We start from the raw sequence: 24,789 nt of genomic DNA on the forward strand, positions 1-24,789 counted from the left end.
TCAGTAAATACATACAACAGCAGTGATAGTTAATAAATCAGTTAATTGTTAAACAACATTACTTAAAATATTATTATATTTTATAATTCATTATTGATTATTAATTAATTTCATTTCTGGAAAATAAAACCATCGAGTAACGATATAAGAACATGACAGATAGCATAGAGTTTTGCAAAAACACCTTTAACCAAGAGATTTAAATGTCACTCGGGAATATTTGCCTGTAAAATACCAATTTATTTTAATACTTAAAAAATAATAATAAATCCAGTGATAAATGTTCATTATCAAGAATCAGCATAAAGTGCCAAATAGCAATAACTTTAAACCAAAAACATATTGGAATGTCTTGTCTTTTTTTTTTTCTTTTTACACTGCTTAGGAAAAAATAAAATAAAAGATGATTCTGGATAAAATTCTCCTGTTGAGATTTGTCAGCAAACTCTCCCACCTGCCCTTTTACAAAACTCAGTTCACCATCATCTGGACACATGCTAACTTGAAAATACCACCAAGGCTACACTGTGCACAGCAGTCACTTTGATTTGTTATTATCAAGTTTCCCTTTTGCCACGTGGGGTTGTTTGCTTGTTGATTGCTGGATTTGGTTTGCTTGGTTTTTCTTTCAATTTTTCTTTCAAATTACAAACTACCTCCTAAGGCACCAGACCACGTATAAACAGAAATGACAGAAAGCTCACTAGAGTATGCAGAAGAGATCCCCACCAAAAAAAAAAAAAGACAGAAGTGTTAATTTCTGGAGGATGGTAGGACCCCTTTATAGCATGATATTTCTTCAGAATGTTGCCTCTTTCCAACAGTTTTATTAGTGATCTTCTCTGCCATCTCAGCTGTTCCCCAAATGTGGAATTAGTTAGGATAATACCCTTCTAGATTTTCTTTTCCAAAGGTTATAAAGGAGACACGTTTTAAACAAGTCACTCACAAAAGAATAAACTTAATTGGGGAGGTAGAAAGCTATTTGTTGTTTGGGTTTAAACGGAGAACAAAGATTCCTCTCCAATACTTGAGCACCCCCTTTTGACGTAAAGTTTAGTGAAGTCACGCAGGATTTACACTTGGAAGTACCCAGGTTTTGGAAAGACTGGCTGCATTTTTGTGCCTATCGGGTTGTGGTTTCCTTGATATATTTTTTTAAGTATTAAATTAATTATGTTGAGTGTTCCCCATTGTCTCTGTGAAGAATTTGATCTAAAATGTAGAGTGGAGCGGAGAGATGAAGTTCATTGGGGTTAGAATCTTTAGCATTTCATTTTGGAAGGTTTGAGTTCCTTTACTTGTGTGTGCAGTGTCTTGTGAACAGCAAGAGTCCTGGATTGACAAAATCCCTTTCCACATTCTTGACACTTAAAAGGTTTTTCTTTTGAGTGGATATATCTGGGAAGAGAAAATAAGAGAAAGAGAAAAGAAGATTTTTAATGGATGTTTAACCTCTCTAGGGAAATACAGTTCTGTTTCAACTTGCTGGAACACAAACATTTGGTGGAAAGAAAAAATTAAAGGGAGCTTTGTTCTACAGGAACAAAAGTGTAATCACTCTGGATTTGGATGCAAAATTAATTTTGATTCTGCTGCAATTTACTGTTTAGACCAGGGGTGTCAAACTTGCAACGTTACGTGATATGTCGCTACATATCATGACTTTTTTCCCATTGCCGGCAATGGAGTGGGTGCAGTTTTGGCATGACACATCCGGCCCGTGGGCTGGCAGTTTGACACCCCTGGTTTAGACCAATGTTTCTCAATCTCAGCAATTTTTAAGATGTGGGGACTTCATCTCTCAGAATTCCTCAGAATTTAAACACTTTTAGTTAGCTTTATACCTACATACAATGCATACATGATTATGTCATGATGCAGTTGCCACGATTAAGAGCTTGTAACTGGATACCTAATTCAAGGGCATAAGTTGCAGCATTTTTGTGATTATGTCATCACACGCATCACCACTGGTTCTCCCTTGCCCACTCTGCAAGAACTCAAACAAGTATTGTCATGCAATAGTTTTGTTAATATCAGAATGAAGTTCCAGCCAAAAATAAACACAAAAAGATATATTCAGAGCATCTCTCTGAATTGGATAGAAAAAATACAAAAAGCAAAGAACCCACAATCCCCCAAAATAATTGAATTGGAAAATTTAATATCCAATTCTATGTTAATAACATCAGTAGAATTTATATAACAGTTGTATATCAGTAATTCCCACTGTTTTCAGACAATTCTGAAATCATGTTTTCAACTCCCATTATGCTTAGTAATGCTTACTCTTAGTGAAAAGTAGAAAGGATTAAAATTTTAAAACATAGTGCTTCCTCTTTCTATTAGTATTACCATATCTAGGTTGAAAAAAACTCAGATAGCAGCTAAGAGTTAAGAATATCTTGATAGTCATCTGGACTTTAGCAGATTACACAGAGTAGCTTTAATTTATAACCAGACTTTTGAATATAAAAGAAAAGGATTCAAAACCTCAAACTTTTTTGTAATTGTTTAAAATAAGTGACCAAGGAAGGTCTCCAACTTTAATTAGAAGAATCCTGGAGAACACTTCTCCTATCTTTAAATCTCTCTCCCAGAATTGCTATTGCCCTGCAGTAGACAGCATAGAAGCTTTTCTTACTTCCCATCTCTAAAATTGGAAATAATTCTAAAGTTACATTGTCACGGCAATATGAGTCTATAAATTAAATAACCAAAGGATCCTAATTATTCATAGGTTCCTAATTATTTTTCTGAATCCTTTAACGTTCACTTGGCCTCCCCTATTCAAATATAAGGTAGACAGAAAAAGCCCAGAAATCATAAAACCAGAATGAACAATGAAAAAAGAAAATTCACAAAGGAGCTTCAGACATTATTAACAAGCCTATATCCATAGCTTTAAACTGGTTGCAATTAGCTTAACTATAATGGTTTATTTATTTTATTAGCGTGCTGAAAATTCTCTATTAGTTTTTAGTGTAGTTTTTATAATCCAATGCTACACTTTGAAACTGATTTAAGTGTGTTGAGTAGGCATGTAATTATCATATCAGTAAAAATATGGAAATACATACCAAATGAAGTATAATAGTATAATTATAGTATAATAGGATTTTTACCAATACAATACAATAGTTTCTTGGTTGTGATTCCAATTTGCTGTTAAAAACCAAGATCATCTACATATAAGCTTAAGTAGCTGAAAATTCAATTGGGTTTATTCTGAAATGGTATCTTCCAGATGTGTTCAACTACAATCCTTAAAATCCTCAAAGAGCGTAACATTTTGAAGTAAGCAGGGAGATAAGCTAATGACCATGGAGTATGGAGAAAGCTGACATTCAAGACTGAAATGGTCATCAGCACTGCTCAAATTAAGAAGCATAGGCAATCAGCAATGAATTTGGGGAGTGAGGGGAAGCATGCAGATTCAAACCCTGGGCTCTTTCTCAAAGGAAAATCTGGACTTTGGGCCCATGAGGTTACACACCATTAATGTGAGAGATCTTTAACAAAGATCACTACCATTTTCTGCATGATAATAGCAAGGTGGATGGAACAGGAGAGATTGGGACATATCAAGTTATCAGTGATGCCACCGGAGAAGAATATGAATGTCCATACTTTCCACTCAGGAAAATGAGGAGCATCCCGAAGTACCAATCTAATTGACCCCATTTTGAATTAAGTGAAATGATATTTCCTTCATGTGAATGGGAACATAAGACCATGAAAAGCAGTTTCTAGAACGGCGTGACTACATCAGTGCCTATAAGAGATCTTCATTTTTCTTCATGATTGTTTAGGAATATTGGAACACTTTAAGAAGGATGAAATATTTTAGATATTTAAAGGTGACTGAACTCAAGAAAAATATATATAATACATATAAAATGTTTTGAATTAAGAAAATAAATACTACTAAGCTAGGAGAGATATGTATTTTAAGTACTATGTTATTTTCTCTGTTCTGTTACGCTTTTTTCTATTCTTTTGTATTATTTATTTATTTATTCTCTTATTCTCTTTCTCTTCCCCTCTCTTTTTACTTTTATATTTAATACTTAAGAAACACAAAAATGTGAGATGGCTTATATGGAAAAAATAGAATCAGGTCTGTCAACGTAAATGTAACTAATTGCTACCAGTAAAAATACTCAGAATTTGATGGGAGAAATAAACTAAAATAAGGACTGTAACAGGATTGATGATAAGGCAAATTCAAATGAATGGAAAGAAAACAAATGAATTAATATGATGATTATTTTTAGGAATATTGGAAAAAATATACGCTAAATTGTCAGTTATTAAAATATTAAGAATTGTATTAACGCAATGTTTGCAAAAAAGAATGTTTTTAGGGAAAGAGGAAAGTAATCAAAATTAATATATGAAATACAGACTATAGAAATTAATTGTTAAGGACTGTTTTTACCAATGTAACCCAGACACCACACTGTTTACCAACTATTGAATGACTTATGTTTGTGTAAAAAATTAATAAAAATTATAATAATAAAAAAGAGATCATTTTTCTTAGCTTTCAAGTAAGAATTGTTTGCAAATGTTCAAGCCCTACATTGTCAACATAACATTCTCTGCAAAAAAAAAAGGGGGGGAGGGGGAGCATCCATCACTTCAGTGGATGTATCATATTTAAATCAGAGCAGTGTGATTTATATTTACGATGCAACCCAAACAAACCATAGGATGGTAGATTTTCTAAACAATACACCCTAAATTCCTTTACAATAAACCTGAGTTTTGTTTAATAAACCTACTCAGTGAATGGGCATACCTGTGATCTCTCAGATGATCTTGCCTTCTGAAGGCCTTGTGACAAATGTCACACGTGTACGGCCGCTCATCTGTATGGGTTCTTTCGTGAATCAAAAGGTTGTAGGACTTGGTGAAGTGTCTGCCACAGAATTTGCACACAAACTCCTTCTTGGTTTTGGAGGGTAGCCTCCCGCGGGTGGGTTTCTTCTCAGGGGAAAGTTTGGTCACTTCAAGCAATGAGCCCAGGCCTGCAGAAGAGCCTTGGTTGTCTATCTGTCCCAGTTTCGAATGATCTTCTTGGGTGGCAGCCACAGCAAGGTTTGCAAAATCAAATCTAGGCTTGGCTTTGAGTGGCACATTTGTCGCTTCGTGCTTGGGATGGATGACGTGCGGGAACAACGGGAAGGCGGGCAACTGGAATCTGGCATCCACTAGGCTGGCCACGCCAGGCACTTTGGAGAAAGAGGAGCGGGGCAGGTGCATGGCGGGATAGCCCAAAGTCCATTGATGAAGGTGAACAGCATGGAGGGCACTGAAACCGTAGAGGTTGGGCAGGTGGTCCGAAGGCACAGCAGGCAGGCCATTGAAGGCTTGCAGAAAGGAGTAATTGGTCAGCTGCAGGGAAGGATGGATGGGTACTGGGGCAGGCAAGGTCTTGCTCCCCATACTGGCGGAGGAATCTGAAAGAGAAGGCAAGTGCCTGCAAGAAAGGGAGGGGAGAAACATAAAACGGGCTCAATAAATGAAGTGTGGAACAAGGCAGCTATTTAACATAAGTATCCTAAAATAGGAATAAGAACCAAGACACTGAACCAAGAAGAGCAGGTATAGCATAATGTTCAGAGAAGGTTAAGATACTGAATGATGAAATCCTAAATAAAAGATTCTTTCTCTGCTGCAACAACAGTCTCATTTCATAATACGATTTCCCTGACAGATTATTTTAACAGCTTTATCTTCACAATAACTATGAAACTGGGTAGGCTAATCACTAGGAAAGCTTAAGCAAGCTATTAGAAAAGCCCCTCTAATTTTTCCTTCTGAGGCCTGGCCATTATCCCAGAAATAATCTTCCTGATGGCCATGTGGAATAAGATTGAGCTACCACTTCTGAGAGCTTCTCTCCACATCGTATTCTTTGCTTCGAACGACAAAACATCTCTGTACAATTCTGTGTGAAACTTTTTGAACTTTGCCCAGTATAACAGACCTTGGTATCCTGGAGATATCAATCAATCAGAATAGAATTGGAAGGGACCTTGGAGGTCTTCTAGTCCAACCCTGTGCTCAAGCAGGAGACCCTATACCATTTCAGGCAGGTGACTGTCGAGTCTTTTTTTAAAAAAAATAATCTCCAGTGTTGAAGCACCCACAATGTCTAGAGGCAAGCTGTTCCACTGGTTAATTGTCCTCTCTGTTAGGAAGTTTCTCCTTAATTCCAGACTGCTTCTCTCCTTGATTAGTTTCCATCCATCAAGTGAGGGAAAGCTGCACTATACCAAGGTCATTTTGATTCACTATGTTTGTTATAAAAGGACAAGAAATAGCATGCAATACAGGCAGTTCCCAGATTAAGAAGGCCCGACTGACAGACAATTCATACTCACAAACGGGCTGCTTATTGCTAAAAATGGTGCAAAGCTTTCTCCTTCCTCAAGCTGACAAACTACTGAAGCCTCACAAAGTTTTCAGGAACTGCTGAAGCTGCATATGTTTTATATGTTTTCAGTGGTTCATTGACATGAGGAAGGAGAACGTCATCCACGAGGCAGCTCATTTGTAAGCATGAGTTCCGACTTGCATACAGATTTGAGTTAAAGACAGGCTTAGGATCAGAACTCATTCTTAACCCGGAGACTGCTGGGTTGAATAGAAAAGTAATGTAAATTATATGTTCCCAGACAGAGGATAAGGATTCCAGGGCAGAATTGGAATGGCAAAGTTGTCATCTAGTGAAGAGAGGGAAAGTTATATCAGGACCCTTGCTATTACCATAGTTGACTCCTATCCCAAAATGTGAGAGTTCATTTGATGTAGGGGTGAAGGCACCAGGTTAGAAACTGGGAGATTGTGAGTTCTAGTTCTGCTTGAAGCACAAAGCCAGCTAGGTGACCCTGAGTCCAGTCATTCTCCCTCACCCCTAGGAAGCAGGCAATGGCAAACCACTTCTGAAAACTTGCTGGGAATACTGCAGGGATTAATTTAGATAGCCGCCAGGAGTCATCACTGATTTGAGGATGTGCATACGCATGCACACGCACGCACACACACACACACACAGACATATGCACATCACAATGTGTGAAAGCTGGAGGTTAGGACTGTTATACCACTGACTTTTATAAACTTCTTGGAGAGAAAGAGGAGGACATGTTCTGCCTGTACTGCAGAGAATCAACTTCCGGCTCAAAGTTTCCTTTACTGCCTTTGCCACAACAACGGACAGACATTGAGTTTTATGGAGAAAGCAAAACATGTTTAGTGTGTTTTTGGGATACTTAATAAAAGGCTTATCTTTGGCAAATTTAGACTGGCACACCCCTGGTATGTCGGCACAGGTTTAAGCACATCCCTTGCCATTCATTTCTTTAGAAAAGGGGGCTTGGTGATGTTCACCCACACCCCAGATTTATTTCCCCTAAGGCGCATAACAGGACCCTAGGAGCATAACAGAACCAAGACTGCTTCTTTACCCAACAGTACCAGAACAGAGAGTAAAAATAAAGCCACTTTAAAAATATTTTATTTTTTGCCCCACCTAGACAATGCAGGGCATCTGCTCTCAGGCCCTCAGAAGTAGCCAATGGGAATAATCTCACACTTCAAACTGGTAAGCAAACCTCAATTTAAGCATTGTGGCAGAATTCCTGGGTGTTTCTCTCCCCCCCCCCCCCAGGAGATGCCTATGGAGCTGCTCAATCACCCAACTCACAGTTGTCCCAAAGGTGCTTTTTCCAAAAAGGCAACTAGACCAGTGGTTCTCAACCTGTGGGTTGGGACCCCATTTGGGGTCGAACGACCATTTCACGGGGGTCGCCAAACAACGCAGTCCGCCATTTTTCCCCCCTTTTCCTTAGTTGTGCTACTCCCTTTTATTCTATTGCCTTTAAAAGCCAATAGAATAGACTCTCTTGAATAGAGTCTAATTCTATTGGCTTTCAAAAGCCAATAGGAATTGTCCAGGCTGTCTCTGCCCTGCTGAGTCTGCCAAAAGTCCCATTCTGCAAACGGTGCTGCACCAGTTGAGTAGGCCTCGATTTACGACCAGTTGAGTAGTCCTCGACTTACGACCAGTTGGGGGTCGCGGCATTAAAAAGGTTGAGAACCACTGAACTAGACTTTCTCATTTTTTTTCCTTTGAAAATATTTCGCTTCCCATCCAAGAAGCTTTGAACTGAACTGACAAAGCTTCCTAGATGAGAAGCAAAGTGTTTTCAAAGGGGAACCCCCCCCCCCGAGAAAGTCTAGTTGTCTTTTGGAAAAAGCACCTTTCAGTTTTTCTGGAGATCAATGAAGGCAGGCTGCAATCTGCAGTCGTGGAAATCAAGACTTGTGCTCCCCAAACGCCTGGCTGGTCCTTCATTTTAAGTAGCTTCCTTGTCTCTTTTCTCCCCCTCCCATCACCATGCTTCAACACTGACCTCCAATTTCCTTCAGAAAGAGTTTTCAAAGTGCTGCTTCATCTGCCACACTGTCATTTCCCATAGGCTTTCCTCCTCTATGCGGCACTAACCAAACCAGTGATATTCCTTTCTGACCTACTCCAAAATGAAACAAGGCCATGGAATTTAATGAGATCTGCTGCCAGCTATTTCTGCCACGAGCCACAAATTTAATCCATAGGGAACAACAAATAGCAGTAGAAAATAAGACACAGCCTCTCTCTCTACAGCCTACTTTTTTTCTTTCTTACTGCCCACTGTATATGGAAAGACCCAGTGTCCTCTTTCTTCTTCCAGTCAGTTATGAAAGAAAAAGATCTGGTTAATGTGTGGATAAGACACCACTAGGAAATCCCAAAGATATAACCTTGATTGGAAAAAAAAATCTGGAAGACAACAAAGACAAATCTTTTATCTGTTGTTTGAGGAAACATTGCATTGAAAACCACTCAGGGCTGGAGTATCCAGAAATTGAACCTGGGCTGAGGCTAAACCTTTATTGGTAGGGTGGAAGGAGGGTTTTTATTTTATTTCAAGCCACGTTTTTCAACTGCATCTAACTCTGATTCCCCAGGGGTGGGGAATGGCATAACAAGTCTAAAACAGGGGAGGACTGAGTCACAAGTTCAAGAAACCACTTTCAACATCTCAAGAAGCAAAGGGACTGCAACTCTTCTTGTCTGGAGTCAGCGGGAAAACTGGCAGGGGTTTGAATGGCATTAATTTACCATTCCCTTCAAAGGAAATAGGAAAGATGCACGCCACTGTTCTTCAACCAGGAGAGCCCTTCCTTGATGAGGTTACCGTGTTCAACACACTAACCAGCAATTCTGGGAGTTGTAGTCCATCAGCTCCCTGCAGGGCACCCGGAGACCAAGTTAATTCTAGGCTGAGAATAATAAAGTGACCAGCCTGGAACCACCCACCGTGCTTTCAGGTTAAACTGGCAGAGTGAAATGCCAGCACAAGGTTGAACATGGTCCCCCAACCCCCCCCCCTTTCTCAAATAACCCCTGGGGGCAAAGAAAGGACAGGAGTCGCTTTAACCAGTTAAGCCCAGACCCGTTCAGACTATGAAACCAGCCAAAGTCCCATTTCAAAAAGAAATAGCAGAGATGGGGAATCCCTTATAAAACGAAACAAAACAGATCCACAGATCTCAGACTGAGCTATGTTGGGGCCTGTCATGTTTTGTACGTGCCACCCTTGCATATACCGGAATCACTTAAAACAGGGGTTCTCAACCTTGGCAACTTCAAGACTTGTGGAGTTGAAGTCCACAAGTCTTAAAGTTGCCAAGGTTGAGAACCCCTGACTTAAAACCTTGCTCGGCACACAAGTCAGAGTCTTCCCCCCCCCCCCAGAAGCCGGATCTCCTGCCTGTACAGATGACCACCTGCCAAGGTCCAAGATGGCTCTTTTGGAACCAAGAGAGTTGCAACAAAGAGAGATTCCGACCTCAGAATTTGGGCAGAGGGTCCTGAGTTCGCTTCTTGCGCTAATATGTTGAGCCATAAACTCACTTTAGGTAAGAAGATATAAACCTAGCTTCTGCCCGATTAGGTGCTGAGGGAGAGTAGGCGGCTGTCTGTTGCCTGGAGATAAACACTAAACGACGGGGAGGTTTTCTTGGGGTTAACCCCCCCCCTTTTTTTTTTTTTTCTTTTTAGTGTCTTCCGTTTTCCCAGCCTGCTCAGGGCATCACATAGGCAGCCAAGATACCCAGGCAAAGTTTCAAAAGGAGAAGAGAAGAAGGCAAGCTTAGGGGGATGACGTGGTGGACAGCGTAGGGGGGACTCTGTGGCAGACTGGCTCAAGGAAACCGTTGCCCAGCCTCGAAGTAAAGGCTGCGGAGGGCCACTTTTTCACCTCACTTTACTAGATCAGCCTCAAAAAAAGAAAGAAAGAAAGAAAGAAAGAAAGAAAGAAAGAAAGAAAGAAAGAGGGAGGGAGGGAGGGAGGGAGGGAGGGAGGGAGGGAGGGAGGGAGGAGGGGGAGGGAGGGAGGGAGGGAGGGAGGGAAGGAAGGAAGGAAGGAAGGAAGGAAGGAAGGAAGGAAGGAAGGAAGGAAGGAAGGAAGGAAGGAAGGAAAAGAAGGAGGAAGGAAGGAAGGAAGGAAGGAAAGAAAGAAAGAAAGAAAGAAAGAAAGAAAGTGAATCCTAGCATTCCATCGCATTGACCCAGAATAAACGAATGTGACATTTCGCCAAGATCTGCCTTTCCTAATTGGATAAATTCAGTGTAGTCTTCAATTAAAGCACATGCACACACGCATTGCTGAGCCAGATTCCTCCCCCCTCCCTCCCGCCCCTGTTAACTGTTTGAGAGCCGGGCAGTCGTGGGTAATCTCTTTCTTTTCACTTCTCAGAGAGCCTTTAGGAAATCCTTTGTTTGGGATCTGGGTGAGAAAGATTCCTTCTTTTAGGTTTGGCCCAGGGATGGGAGAGGCGGGTGGAGAACGGCATCGGATCTGGCGTTTCTTCGGATTTTTTGGGGAGTTCAGATCTAGTAGCCAAAGTCGGGCAACCGGGAGTCAAAAGAGCCACTGCTTTTAAGAGTGGGCTGACGTTAAGCATTTAGGGATATACAGTAATAAACAATTGTGTAGAAATTCGCAGGTTTATTCCTGGGCTTCTTTGGTTCGGGAACAAACACTGGTTGGGTTCAAAGAAATTACCCGTGGAGCACTTAAAAGATTTCACGTGGCAACTGGAATCGCAGCAATAGACGGTTTTCGTCCGAAAGCCTGAGGCTAGCAGTGTTTCTCAACCTTGACAATTTTAAGGCATGTGGACTTCAACTCCCAGAATTCCACAGCCAGCATTGCTGGCTGTGGAATTCTGGGAGTTGAAGTCCACATGCCTTAAAATTGTCAAGGTTGAGAAACACTGAGGCTAGGCGAACCCTGAAAGCGTTATTCCAGAGAAAAATAAATCTCAGCCAAAAACAAAAGAAAAACACAAAACCAGACACATTAAGGTATGCTCCCTTTTCACTTCATATCGTCCTGGAACCAAAACATATATCGCATAGTTATTGGCCCGCCCAATTCCCTTTCTTTAAAAGTCACTGGGTTATCTAAATGTGTGTATAATAAATCCGGCTCTTTTTTTTTTTAAAGGAATTCAGTTCGCGGCTCTGATTTAATGAAGGAACACATTCCCGTTGAAATTTCGTTTCGGGGGGGGGGGAATGCCCTTCCATAACGCTTGCTACCCTACAATCAGATTAATCCGACGCTAGGGCGCCTTTATTTCCAACTGACAAGGTGCTTAAGGAAGCACACTCGACTTTGGAAAACGGAGAGACGATTTCGGATTCGATTCAAGAGTTGCCGTTTTAATCCCGTGGGCTCAGAGTGAACACTGCTTTTCAAAAAGGTGAAGAGAAATTAAGAGAAATTCCTTTCCGCCGATGTTCAAGCCGAAAGGAAGGGAAGTTCCGATGTGCCAAGAAAGCTTTTGGGGGCTAAAAGCAGTTTGGCTTGAAAGAAAGGCGAAGAGGGACCAGGAACAGCTTGTTCGGCGGGCCGTAGCTACGGATTTGCTGGCTGGGGTCCAGATCGGTAGGTTTCCCTTTTCCTCTGTAATACCCCGAGGTAGAAGCAGCGTCAGGGGACTCTTTTAGGACATCAAAGCCACGGGGGACAATCAACACTCGTTCCCCATTCCCGCATTTTTCTGACACAGAGCCAGCTGTTTCTTTTATTTCAGTGTCACCTACACCTTTAAATTCTGTTTCGTGTCAACAGATCTTTATCAGCAAGATATTTATTTGTCTCTCCTTTTTTTAAGGAAAAGAGGCTGGGCGTTTACAGCCCCTTACTTTTCCCATTACCCTCAAAGGCAATAAAGCAGAATCCTCTCTAAAAATAAAATTAAACAGACTAAAACACGCTAAAAACAAACAAACAAAAAACCCAATCCTGAGCAGGCTACTCTGGAATACATAAACTTGATTGATTGAATGAATAAATAAAGGAATAAATAGATTGTGGCCCCTCTCCTAAACCTTCTTAATATTAGAAGTTCTATTAAACATTCATGAAGCCATCCACCCTGACTTAGTTTAGCCCCATTTGAACTCTGCAAAATTTACTTTAGTGTAAAGGCCTAGAGTCTTGCGGGGAAATTATGCACCTAAATGTCTTTGCATTATTGTATTAAAAGTACAGCTTCACCATTGTGCCAATATCTCATGAACGAAGACTGGATTATATAACTCTATAGCCATAATTTATCTGTAGTCAAGACTGATTTTGTCTCAGGATTATCCCACCCCCTTTTCTTTCACTTTCCAATTTTAAGATTGCAATCCTATACCTTAAATTGATTGTATTTTCTATACAACCCAATCCAGGGGAAGGTAACTGGTTTTTGTAGACTGCCTGAAGATAATTGCCATCAGCCTCAGCCTGGTGGCCAGTTGTGAGGTATACTGGGAGTTATCCTTCAATGACATCTAACACCCATTCCCAGAGATACAGAAGATTGAGGGAGTTGAATCATTTTACTTATTTCTAAACAAATTACCTTTTTACAATATCAAGATTGGTGGAGGTTCAGGCTGAAAATGTAATGTCACTACTAACTTTGATGGCTGATTTTAGACCACTCACACTTTGGGTTTGATCATGTGTCTGTCTAAGATGTGGTGGAAATCCAAAGTATCATGGTTAACTGACAGTTCTCTATCAACCCAAAAGATTGATATAATTGAATAAACCATGGTTAACTTCATAACAGATGAAACATAGCACAGCCAACACAGCTATACTTTGATTAACTTACTTGATAACGTTGTCATGAAGACATAGTTAGGTGAGAATGAATGTTTCTTTAATATATTTCCCAGTTGGTATCTTTCTGCAAGAAAAGGTATAAGTCTCCCATACTGAAGAAGAGAACTCTCTATACGAATTACATGATAGGATGGGAAAAGGAATCCACCTTTAAAAAGCTAGCTACATCAATGTTAGGTTACAGCCTATTTACATCTTTGTCCTGGGCATGCTTAAACATACCTCCCTCCCCACTTTCTATTGCCAAGAAAGGGCTTGCCTACATTTGGGGCTTAGCCCAGGTCAGGGCTGAGTTGCAGTTGGTTTAGCCGGCAGCTGTGTTATAACATCTGTGCTGCAAACATCTGGAAATGGAGCTATTTCTTTCTCCCTTCCCGCATTGCTTTTTGCCCAGGTTAAGTTCCACCACTTTGAGGAAAGCACAAAGCCTGCTGGAACAACTTAAGAATTGGGGGGGGGGGGTAGGGAGAAACAGACATCTATATTTTATGGCTGCTCTGAATCCTGCCCAAGTCTGCAGCTTTCACTTTTAAATTCAAAAACACGCTTCTTTTTGGTTGGGAAGATGGAGAGAAAGCATTCAGAGGGAGCTTTAGCTAATTAACTCAGCAAGTTGTTCTCTCCTTCCAGGGTTCTGGATGCAATTCCATAAGCATTTCTGTCCCACTGACCCATTTTCTGCTTCGACTGCTACACAGCACTTCCACAATTATTGCCCACAAGCTTGCAAAATGCTTGGAGGAAATGGATGTGGCCGGCACATAGACGCCCCTTCCTGCGAGCTAGAAGCTGGCTCCTTTTTTGTTTGTTTTGCAGAATAGCTGCCCCCTCCACCTGTTGGGCTGGAAAACTGACTCCAAAATCATCCGTCTCCTTCTGGTTTTGCTTTAAGGGAATGAGGCTTAGCAAGCTGACTTGCATTCCCATGACATGACATATCCGTGGTTAACTGACCCATAAAGGTTTGCTCAATTAACCCAATTTTCTGGAAGGACAGCCTGCATCATAAACTCATCACATGAGCTGGGTTGGCGCAACAGACAGAGCTGCAATGGAAGTGGCTAATTTGTGCCCTTCTTGTACTGTCAACCACGGACAGGCAAACCTGCTCTGGGAAAAAATAAACGCAGACAAGCGAAACTCGTAGCTAGGGAAGTGAAGATTTGTGGCCCTTCAAATATCGCTGTACTACAACTCCCAGCAAAAGGGGGTGCTGGGAGCTATGAAGAACAGGAGCTCCTCTCGCGCCCGCTGCCCCCAACTCCCCGGAGCATTGTGATTTCAGTTAGACCCCGCTTAGAATAAGGCCAGGCTTGCTAAAGTTATGTACGCCGCTAAGTTAGGTTCGCAGTCTGACCCGCAGCTCTGCAGCTTTCGGCCAGTGCGTGAACTGGGTTCATACAGCCTGCTAAGCCCAAACTCAGCAAATCACACCAAGACTTCGGGAGGAACTGTGCACTCATTCCGGCGCTGAGTTAGTCAGCCAGGAAGGAATTCGCGAAGCAGCTTTTACTCCTTCTCTGGGAAGACACACGGGGAGTTAAGCTGCCCGCAAAAACTACTGGGGCAGAAAATAAAAGGGGTCCTCCCGGACCCCAAGGGGTCTTCAGAATGTCAGGAATTTGGGGGAAACGAAGAAAAGGCCCACCAAACACTTCTGGCCTGCCCTCCCTTCCATATCTGTTCCCCACATCGCTGCCTCCGCCAACTATCTCCGAGGTTTTAGACCTGCGAGTAAAACGCGCCGGTCGTTGAAGCGGAACCCCTTCAGCAGAACGGCGCTCCCCATCTCCCACCTAACAATCCCTTCGCCCAGGGGGGCTACTTCTCTTCCTGGTCCCTCTGCAGGAGCCGGTTTCGTCTTGCTTCTCCTGTGAAACGCGGGAGGATCCGTTTTCTCTCTCTGCGGTTCCAACGACCCACGCGCCTGGGTTCCCTGGGGTGGACTCGAAGCGGGAACAGACAAGTCGGCATTCGCCACTTGCAAACCTGGACACCCCCCCCCCAAAGAACCTCGAACAAATCATCGATCGGTTCCACCTGAACAGAATGCATTTACTGACTCGTCCATTGAAAGGGGAGCGACGCGTAAAGCGCGGAGGGGGTGGGAAACGCAGGGCAGAGCAGAAAGCTCCCCTCCCTCTTTCCTATGTCTGTCTTCGCGTGTCTATCCATGGGTCCTCCAGGCATACACGATCGACGTGTTGGCAGGGGGAGTGGGCGCGGCGCGAGGTCGTTTATTTATTCTTGCTGTCCCGAATCACTTCGATTTATTGATCGCCAGGGCACGGCCAAGTCTTTTTTTTTTCCAAAAATTAAAACGAGGGCAGGAGAATGCCGCCCCCCCCCCAAATCTTAGGAAAGTATAGGATCGCGGCCAGCTCCGTACCTACCTGCCAGCAAATGGGGCCAGGGATTGACGGTTAAATTCCAGGCAAGTAAATCGATTCTACCAGCGCTATTTCGATCGCCACTTTGTTGGCGCCAAGTTCCGGAAGCAGACCCGGCCAGCGACCGATCGATCGTTTATTCGGGTTGTCAGATAGAATAATTACAACTGCGGCCGTTTACTAGTAAAAGGAGAACGTTTGTAGCTCAGGGTTGAAACGAGGGGTCGTTGGTACACTCTCTGAGCTTGCTCGCTTTCAAGTACTAGCACTGATGATGTTACCTAGTATGGGTAACGAAACGTCCGCAAGAAAACGAGCAAGTTCAGAGAGCACCAAGCACCCCTCGTTTAAGTTACTACCCGCCGTTTCCTTTCCTCAGGCTGTTTTCCCTTCTGAGCACCGACCAGCTTCAACTGCAGCTGTAAGCTCCTCGGGGCTGGGTCTCCGCCCCTTTTAAGCAACATGCGCGGATCCCCTGCGGGATCCGAAGGGCCGCAGCCCCTCTGCGCCCGGCTACCTGCCTTTCCAGCGGGGCGTTCAAAGCAGCGTCGTTTTTTTTTGTCCCCCAGGAGGAAGTCGAGCCGAGCCCCTACCTGCCTTTGGGAAACCAAACAGGAAAGGGAATTGGCGTGGCCGGCCGGCGCTCCAAACCGGAGCGAGCGGATCGCCTCAAAGGAAGTCGCGGACGGCTCTAATTGAGCGTGGACGAGTCAATTGCGCGCCTTGAGAAGCGGCTGGAAGGGCTCCAACGGCTCCGCGTCTCACCTTTCCGGAGCTCAGCCGGGAAGGGGCAAAGCCGGCTTCCCCCCCCGCCCCCCCAGGTCTTCAGCGTGTCCACTCGCGATAGCGCCCTCACCTCCCCGGCGCAAATGGCCAGGCCCCCAATGCTCCAAATGCGTCTGAAGGTCGCTTCCGAATAAGTAGGCTGCGAAACAAGGGGGAGGGCGCGCTCTTTCCCTTCTATACATCTCAAACACCCCGAGAGAAGCATTTTCCACGCGGGAAATAGTCCTCCTTTTGGGGAGTCACCACTTTGGACAGGAGACGAAAGGCAAGAAGAGAGAGGAAGAGCTATTAGAAACCTGCCCTAGGCTCACGTATGCACGCCTGTGTGTGTGTGTGTGTGTGGGCGCGCGCGCGCGCGTAAGAGAGGGAGAGGAGAGGCGGAGAAAATAGGTAAGAAGTATAAGTTTTCCTCTAGTTAAAGAACATCCATTTGCAGTAAAAAAATTAACAGCCGAAGTGGAAATTATTTAAGTGAGGGGAACGTGAACCTAGAAACTGTGGAGGGTTACTAAGCGGGCAGCGCCACTTGTAAAAGTAACCCATACACACACACACACCCTGTGTTTAAGTTCCTAAAAGTTCTCGCCGATCGACCTGATTTTGCTGGCTCTCTCCCCCTCACAGTCCGTCTAAGAGCGAAAAACGGCCTCTCAAAATAAACGAGCGGGGGAGAAATTGTACCCCCATATTCCGGGCACCCCCACTCCCGTGGCTTTGCGGGTTTGTTTGTTTTTCTTTTTTCGTTCCCCAGAGGCTCTGAGGGAAAGTTGCTGCAGCACAGAAGCGGGAGAGAGAGAGTGCTTCTTTTCTCTGTCCGCCTGTTGGCTGAAAAACCCTGGAGTTTTTATTGAAAGGCGATTTTACAGCAGCTTTGCAGCAGCAGAGAAATGTGAGCCAAGGAGAAGAAGCCCAAATTCCGGATCACTTTAGATCTACCTCTTGAATAAGCCTGGCGAGGACGAAGGCTATGTGGGAACCTCGCACTAACGAGGCAGTTTGTGACTGCCACACGGAATCAGTCGCAGCATCTCCCGGCAAATGGGCCTTTTCCTCCGAGAACAGGGCCTCAGTGCCTGCACCCCACCCACCCCCGACCCCTTCCTTCGTCTCCCCGAAACCTTCTCCCATTTCCTCAGAAAGGAAGGGGCGCTGACCCGAGTCTCCAAGGCGAACCCAGCTGCTCTCCAAAAGCCCGCGTCCCGGGCAAGGCGACGGGCGGGCGCGCTGCATTCAGACAACAAGGCCTGACTTCCCAAGTACAACCGGGGGATTTGCGAAGAGGCAGCAAGGGAAGGCGGCAAAATTGGGCCGGTTCAAGCTCCGCAAGGCCTTTGCACGCTTCGACTCGAATTGCCCGGATCCGGTTCGTTCGCGTCGGAATCGAGGTGGGATCGATTTTAACACACAATTAAAAATCAAGGGTCAACTCGTTTTTTTTTATTTCTCTTAACACACGCGGTGGGATAGATTTTGTCAAAGAAATCATGCATTTTTCCATCGATAGGTTCCCCTTCTGCATATTTAGACGGTCGCTTTGATCACTCTTGACACCCAGAGATGTTCGATGTAACGGCAGCTTTGTAAGAAACAGTTGAACAATTGGAAGTCACTGCACACAAGCATTTCGGATTGAGAGGGCAGTAACGGATGGAGCAATCGGAGGGGAAAAAACAGTTCAAAACCGAAGGAAGGAAAATCACAGAGCCAACTTGCGGGTGGGTGGGGTGGATGGGCCCACCACCCATCTTTTTCCTAATGTGCCCACGCGAGTTTTCATTCCTCCACGAAGGCACAGACACATTCTGGAAGGGTTGAGAGTCCTCACCCGCATTAAATCTTATTTGCAAACGGAGACCTAACCGCATACTAAGGGAGACGCCAAGACCATGAAAAACGACAGGGCGAAAAAATTTAAAGCGTACCAAGAATGCACCTGCTTGGATTCGGGCCCATAAAAGGGGCCGGAGTAGCTATTACATGCCAGACTAACCCAAAGTCAAGTCGGAAGCCCACAGAAGACGAACTGACCCGTTTAATCATGCAACCGACTAAACGGAAGGCCTAACTTTTCAGCTCCACAGATCTGACATTCTGACATCTCTGATTGGTTCAGGCCTAGCAAAATCGAGCCTTTGCTAGGCAGACTGTAGAACAATCATCATCATCATCATCACCACCACCACCACCACCACCATCATCATCGGACCGAAAATTCTTGTAAATACCAGAACTCGAGCCTTCTTGGGGAAGTTAAACCAAGAACCGGCCCTCTTATTGCGGAAAAGTTCTCAATAGAAAACAGGATCAAAATACATCGGTAAGTGGATTTAAAACCTAGGACTCTAAGTAAGCGGGCCGAAATCCCAGCAATTGCCATCTTAGCCCTTTGCAGATCAGGACCCGCGAATAACAAATACACAACCCCCGCTTTGGCACAACATCCCGTTTTGGAAGACCCTCACAGATATTTCGAAAGAGCTCGCTTCCAGATTTTTAAGATCCGGCTTCCTGCTTCACCACCCCGAACCCCCCCCTCCCCTAGACCACCGGGCAGAATGTGGGTGCCTGGCTACAGAATCGGCAAGCCCTTTGGCCGGGGAAAGAACCGCCTTCTCCGCCTTCTCCCGGCTGGCATCCAGCAGCTCGAAAGAAACCTGGGAAGGTCTTCCCGCTCGCCTTCTGGGGCGCCTTCAACAGCGGAGCCTCGGGCGGCATCTCGGGAGCAAAAGCGGCGGAGGCCTGGCTGCGAACGACTGTAGATCTGCCAACCGGGGAAAACCCCCCCAGGGAGATCGAAGCACGCAAGACTATCCCAAGGGACGAACTTCTGGAGACGGGCGCCTTCCAAAGAGATGGATCGGCGCTCACTCGTTGCGTCTCCCCCCTCCCCTTGCTGGCAAACGGCTAACGCACTCCGCATTACTTTCCCTGGAAGTTTCCTTCGGGAGGGGGGGGTCATTCCTTCCCGCTTCACCCTCCCCAAGCCATTTTTGGAGAGCAATGACCCCATTGATCTCAAGGATGAGAAGGGAGAGCGTGGATCCGAGAGCCGAGCAGGAGGAACCGGTCTCCCGGAGAAAGGGGACGGGACGCCTTGTTGCCTCCTCGGTGGCCGCTCCACGGTGGCGCCGCTGTCCTCCCGGCAGCCAGATCAGAGCATCCTGACCAGGGGATCGGAGAGAGATGGAGAGAGAGACTCAACCCCAAAGTGGCCAGCCAGAGATGCGCTGGGCCCATTTCCAGGAGGGGGGGGAAGTCAGGGAGGATGAGGGCGCCTGGATGTATATTTACCTAATCTTGATCTTAGCTCGCCGGTCCGCAGCCAGTACAAGACCTTCCCGGAACTCAACTCTGGGACGGCCCCGATCGGGCAGAAGATCCTAGGGCAAGGCGGGCGGGCGGGAAGGGAGGGAGGGAGAGAGGGAGAGAGGAAGGAAGGAAGGAAGGAAGGAAGGAAGGAAGGAAGGAAGGAAGGAAGGAAGGAAGGAAGGAAGGAAGGAAGGAAGGAAGGAAGGGTCGGGGCCAGCGAGGAAACAGACGCGCCAGGTGCCGAAGAGAGAGGTCGCTTTTTCCTCCCGCCAGGGCCAGGCGAGCGAGGCGAGAGCGAAGGCGCCGCTGAGCACGCGAGCGCCGACTGAGCGGATCCCTTCCCTCGGCCGCCTCCTTATTTCAATCCCCTGCCTGCCGGACTCCCTCCCTCTTCTCCCCCCCCTCTCCCCCCCGCCCCACTCGCCTTCCCCACCCTTGGGCATGCGCACTGGCGGGAGGAAAAAGTTTCGCTCACTTTTGCGGCTCCGATCCCGGCGGCGGCCCGCCCCGCCTGACCTCGCTCGGGTGGCAGCGCTCCCGGCCCCGCCTCCGCCGAGGCCCCGCGGGATCAAAGGCCGCAGGGGGGGGGACTGCAAGTCAAGAAGAGCACCTTCTCCGGCGCGCAGGGCGTCCTATCCCCGAGAGGATCCCGGAAGCTATCCCTGGCTCTTTCCGTACCTCCTGGAAATGGAACCGGCTTCCTTTTCTCCTCGCCTACCTTTTCCTTGCCTCTCGCCTCTCGCCGGCTTCCTAGGTCAGTCCGGCTTGGATGCGCTCTCCAAAGGGTCGCGGCTGCGCTCTCTCCAAAGGATTCTTTCCTTCGGCCCGTTGATTCCGAGGAAGCGAAAGCCGCAAGTTGGAATCCGATCTTTCTAATCTAGAATAAAGCGGGCGGACGTTTCTGTCCTTCGAAAAGCTAAACCCCACGGAGGGGGGGGAACCTTTCCCTTTCTCAGCTTTTGATTTTGTCGGGATGTCCCCCTCCCCCCTACGATCGAGTGGGTCGCGTTTCTTTTGAGCAAGATCAATCCTAGAGCGGTTCCCCCTTAAATAAGATTCAGGGTGAACCGAGAGAAAGTCATCCCGCTCCGGATACGCCCTTTGAGGTGTGAGTCCATCCTTCTCCCCCCTAACTCTTAACTCGGCAGCGTCGCCTTTCCGCTGTTCCTTCGGTCTGAACCTGGATTTTTTTTCCCCAAGACTGCAAACCTGGATAATATTCCAGGATCTCAGCCACAAGTCCATTCTCCCACCGCCTGTTCAGCACGTTCTCTTTTCAGGTGAAGCTGAGCGGGGGGGGGGGGAGAGGGAGCCACGATTCCCTCAGCCCCTCCCCCGCCGGTCTGCTCCCCACCGAGCCCTCCGTCAAGAGCGGGCGAAAGGCGCTTCTCTCTGCCTTGATGGTGCCGCTGGGAACAAGGTAACAAGGTCTACTAAAGCGGGAGGTGACGACGGATCGCTCCTGATAACGGCGGCCGGGGCTCCAGCCTCAACAAGTTCTCTGGTTATTGTTTTGCAAACCCTTGTCGCCGTTTGACAACTGGCCCGTAATGACACATTCCGACGTTGGCGTGGGGGAAAGCGAGGAGTGGAGGACTCCCGAAGCCCGTCTCATCCCCACCCTGTCCGGAAGATTGAACACAACCGACCAGGGTCCGGAGTAGCGTCTCTTTCTGTTCTATAGAGAGACGCACAGACCTCTCTGTCTTTCAACCCCGGCCCAGGAAACCCGCGATTCATCTCCGTGGGAACGTACTGCCAAGAGTTTTACCTGAGATGGGAATCGTAGTTGCCCGTTTACTTAAGCCTTATTGGCAAAAGCATCCGAGGAGCGAGTCGCCCGGCTGGTTTCAGAAGCCCCTTCTCCTAAGAGGCTTCTCTAGAAAGACGGGCCTCGGGAAAATCCAAAGCTGGTGGGAATCTCGAAGCAGCGTTTCCTTCCTCTGCCTTCTAGGGGCCCGTGGCGTGATTGGCCGTCTCTTGAATAAGCCACGAGTTGACGCGGCCGGGGGTGGCGGAATGGTGTTGAGATGAAAGTTGAAACGCGTTTCACCAGCTTGGATCTGACCCGAGATTGTCAATATATGACAATATATTGTAGCAGAGATGGGTAAGGAGTTTTACTTCCAGATTCCCAGAGTTTTGGCCTGCGCCGTAATTACCCCACTTGAAACAGCACTTTTAATCCCCACCTCCAGTGCAAGTCCGAAACGTAACACCAAGTGGTATAGGGCTTCCCGCCTGAGCAGGGGGTTGGACTAGAAGACCTCAAAGATCCCGTCCAGTTCTGTCATTCTGTTCTGTTAAGAAGCAAATGCAAACACTTTGCAGGAGCTGAGCACCCTGAAGACATCTGGAACTCCGGCAAGCTGCTGGCGTTCATTTCCCTGTTTCGTCCTGGATTCCACTCTAAACGTATTTTAAAATAACCGACGTGTTTTAAACGCAAACATATAATTTCGCCGTTTGCTTTTTTTAAAAATGCAAATGATGCCTTATAAAACTGATTTATAGTGAGGTCTAAGATACAGATAAAAAGAAAATAGAGCATTTTGGAAGAAAGGGCCACTGAAATTCATTTAGCCAAGCTAATATCTGTTTACTTCTGAGAAGATCTGGATAGGGTCGGCTGTTAGACTGTAACTCTAACATACATTTAAAAGAAAGTACATTGCACTAAACATTTAAAAACCCATTGAATTTAAGGATGATTACTCTTCGGTGTGTGAATATTGGTTTGAAGTCTACATTCAATTACATTTATTTTTTAGTAGAGGATTCTTATGGGTACAGCCTACAGGAAAATATCTCCCAAAGACCGGAGGCTGCAGTCCTATCCAATTTACTAGAAAATAAGGTCCATTGAATCGGGGAGGACTTTCTTTTGAATAAATCTAGATACGGTTGCACTGTGTGTTATTTGAAGCGCGTTTAGGATTGGAAGTATGGTTGAACTTCCTGCTCTTACCAATACTGAGCAAGCTACTAAAATATAAAAAGACAGCAAACCGCACTCCTTACTAGCACGGATGATGTTACTTAGTTAGGGTAATGAAACGTCTGCAAGAAAACAAGCAAGCTCAGAGAGCACCAAGGAGCACTCACTTCCTGCTCTATCTTTTATAGGCGCCGGTCCTAAAACGTATCTATTTGGAGTCCGTTGTTGTCCACCGAATTTACTTCCCTTTTTTTAAAAAAAGGCAACATCTTCAGAAAACTGGAGAAAACCGAACTGAATCAAGAGCAGTGCTTTTCGGTCCTTCTCAGCTAACCGAATCAGCCGCCGATTCGGAGAAGGAGAGCGGAGGAATTTTCGCGGCGTGTACGGCTAGTAAGTCGGGGTTACAAGAAACTTGCCAAAAGTGTTTAAAAATAAGTCGTTGTCTACCACCGGTTCTTCGGATTGCCTGCCTTGCTTGTAACTGGAGCAGGCAAAGGAACTAGCTGTAGCAGGCTGCAGTCCTTCCCCCCGCTGAATTTAGTGGGGCTTATAGTCTTAGGTAGGAATTCCGAGTGACGTCGTAAAGGGATAGAAAGTTGCTTTGTGAAGCTCCTACTCTTCCAGGAGTATTCGGAGGCCTCGGACTGGGTTCATTTCGGTGACGAAGACTACTGGCTTGCCTCAGGAAGACAACGGGGCCATCTTTTCTCCTCCCTGACACAAGAGAAGAAAGATAGAGGGGAATAGGATACGGGTGGGGGGGGGGAGAGAGAGAGAAAGAGAGAGAGAGAGGAGGAAGGGGAAGGGAAAAGAAAAAAAAAAGTGAAAATAGAGAAGGAAGAGAAAGAAGAAGAAAAATGAAAAGGGAAATAAATGTGAGAAGAAGGGAGGGAGGGTGGGAGGGAGGATAAGGGGAAAAGAGAAGGGCAAAAGGAAAAAAGGAAAAGTTAAAAGGGGGAAAGAAAGAAAGAGAAAAAGAAAGAGAAAAAGAGAAAAAAAGAAAAAAAGAAAGAGGAAAAGAAAAAGAAAGAGAAAAAGAAAAAGAAAGAAAGGCTTGTGTTTAAAGAGCCTTAAAGGAAAAACGAAGCTTCCCCAATCCCCCGCGCACACTGGGGGGCTAACCATTACATGCTTAGATGTACACGTAATCTCAGCGGAAATGTATCTAAATAATTATTTAGAATCTGGGGCAGAAGGAAACGGGGCCTTACAAACCTCCCCTGATTCTGGAGGAGAATAAGCACTACTATCTGCGCATTGAGCTCTCCCACCCACCCGAACGAGGGGCGTTTGAGTGGCGCAAGGATTTCTCCCCGGGCACAATAGGGTGGCACCTGAAGTTCTCCGGCCGGCGCGTGCGAAAACAGGAGTAGTAAATGAAGGCCGAAAGAGCACCCGGCGCGGGCAAAGATCGCGCTGCGCCCCCCCTGCTTTGAAGCGGCGGGTCCTTAAGCGAACGCAACGGAGCAGGCTCAAAGCCCCTCCGGTTACGTTAAGGGTCCGGACCCTCGGGGCCAATGGAAGCCCGTCCCCTTGAGAGCAGCGGGGATTACCAAAAAAAAAAAAAAGTTCTGTAGTGTAGCTCTAACCTTGATGCTCTCGGATAAACGGGTTGGGAGGGGAAAACAAGGGGCGGCCAGCGATAGGCTTTCTGCCCGCGCGAGCATATATGCAAGGCGCGGGGAGGTTCGCGCGCCTCTATTGGATATAACTCTGATGCCGGTGGAAAACAGGTTCGCTCTGGATTTGGGAGTGGAAGGTGGCAGTAAACTTGAAAAACGACCCCACCCCTCCCGATTTTGATGGTCTTTTAGTCCCCCAACGTCCCTCCCTGGCTCTTTGGGAAATACTGTGCCCCAGGTAGACGGCCGCGTTCTTTGTATTGGGCAAATTAACGAGTGGTCCGAATTAATCGGCGCTTTATTTCGTGACTGACGTCGTCCGAATTTGCGGGCAAATCGGGTCACCGACTGAAAAGCCACCTATTAGCCGGAGAAAGGCGTGGCCGGCAGCCGGCTACCTGAAACGCTGGCTTCGAAGCCCCTGCTGGAAGTGGACCTCAGGTAAGAACCCAAGAGGTTCAAACGCTGGGCTACTACGCCGGCCTTCCCAA

At 46.0% G+C, this 24,789-nt stretch overlaps 1 protein-coding gene across 4 annotated transcripts; it reads right to left on the minus strand.

Moving 5' to 3' along the window:
- Nucleotides 1–219: 219 nt before the first annotated feature.
- On the minus strand, nt 220–22,786 carry OSR1 (odd-skipped related transcription factor 1). Of its 4 annotated transcripts, none has more exons than XM_039325315.1 (3): nt 21,507–22,786; nt 4,808–5,488; nt 220–1,401 (listed from the first exon to the last, which is right to left on the minus strand). In XM_039325315.1, exons 2-3 carry the CDS (start codon nt 5,452–5,454, stop codon nt 1,266–1,268), a joined length of 783 nt encoding a protein of 260 aa, XP_039181249.1. In that variant the 5' UTR covers nt 5,455–5,488; nt 21,507–22,786; the 3' UTR covers nt 220–1,265. The 4 variants fall into 4 exon arrangements, with proteins under 4 accessions (XP_039181249.1, XP_039181250.1, XP_039181246.1 ...); XM_039325316.1 differs by lacking the exon at nt 21,507–22,786 and adding an exon at nt 20,454–21,021; XM_039325312.1 differs by lacking the exon at nt 21,507–22,786 and adding an exon at nt 19,718–20,066.
- Between the last annotated feature and the right edge of the window lie 2,003 nt (nt 22,787–24,789).

Source organism: Crotalus tigris, unplaced genomic scaffold (genome assembly GCF_016545835.1).
Source record: "Crotalus tigris isolate CLP2741 ecotype Arizona unplaced genomic scaffold, ASM1654583v1 scf7180000024325.206477, whole genome shotgun sequence".
Taxonomy (NCBI): Eukaryota; Metazoa; Chordata; class Lepidosauria; order Squamata; family Viperidae; genus Crotalus; species Crotalus tigris.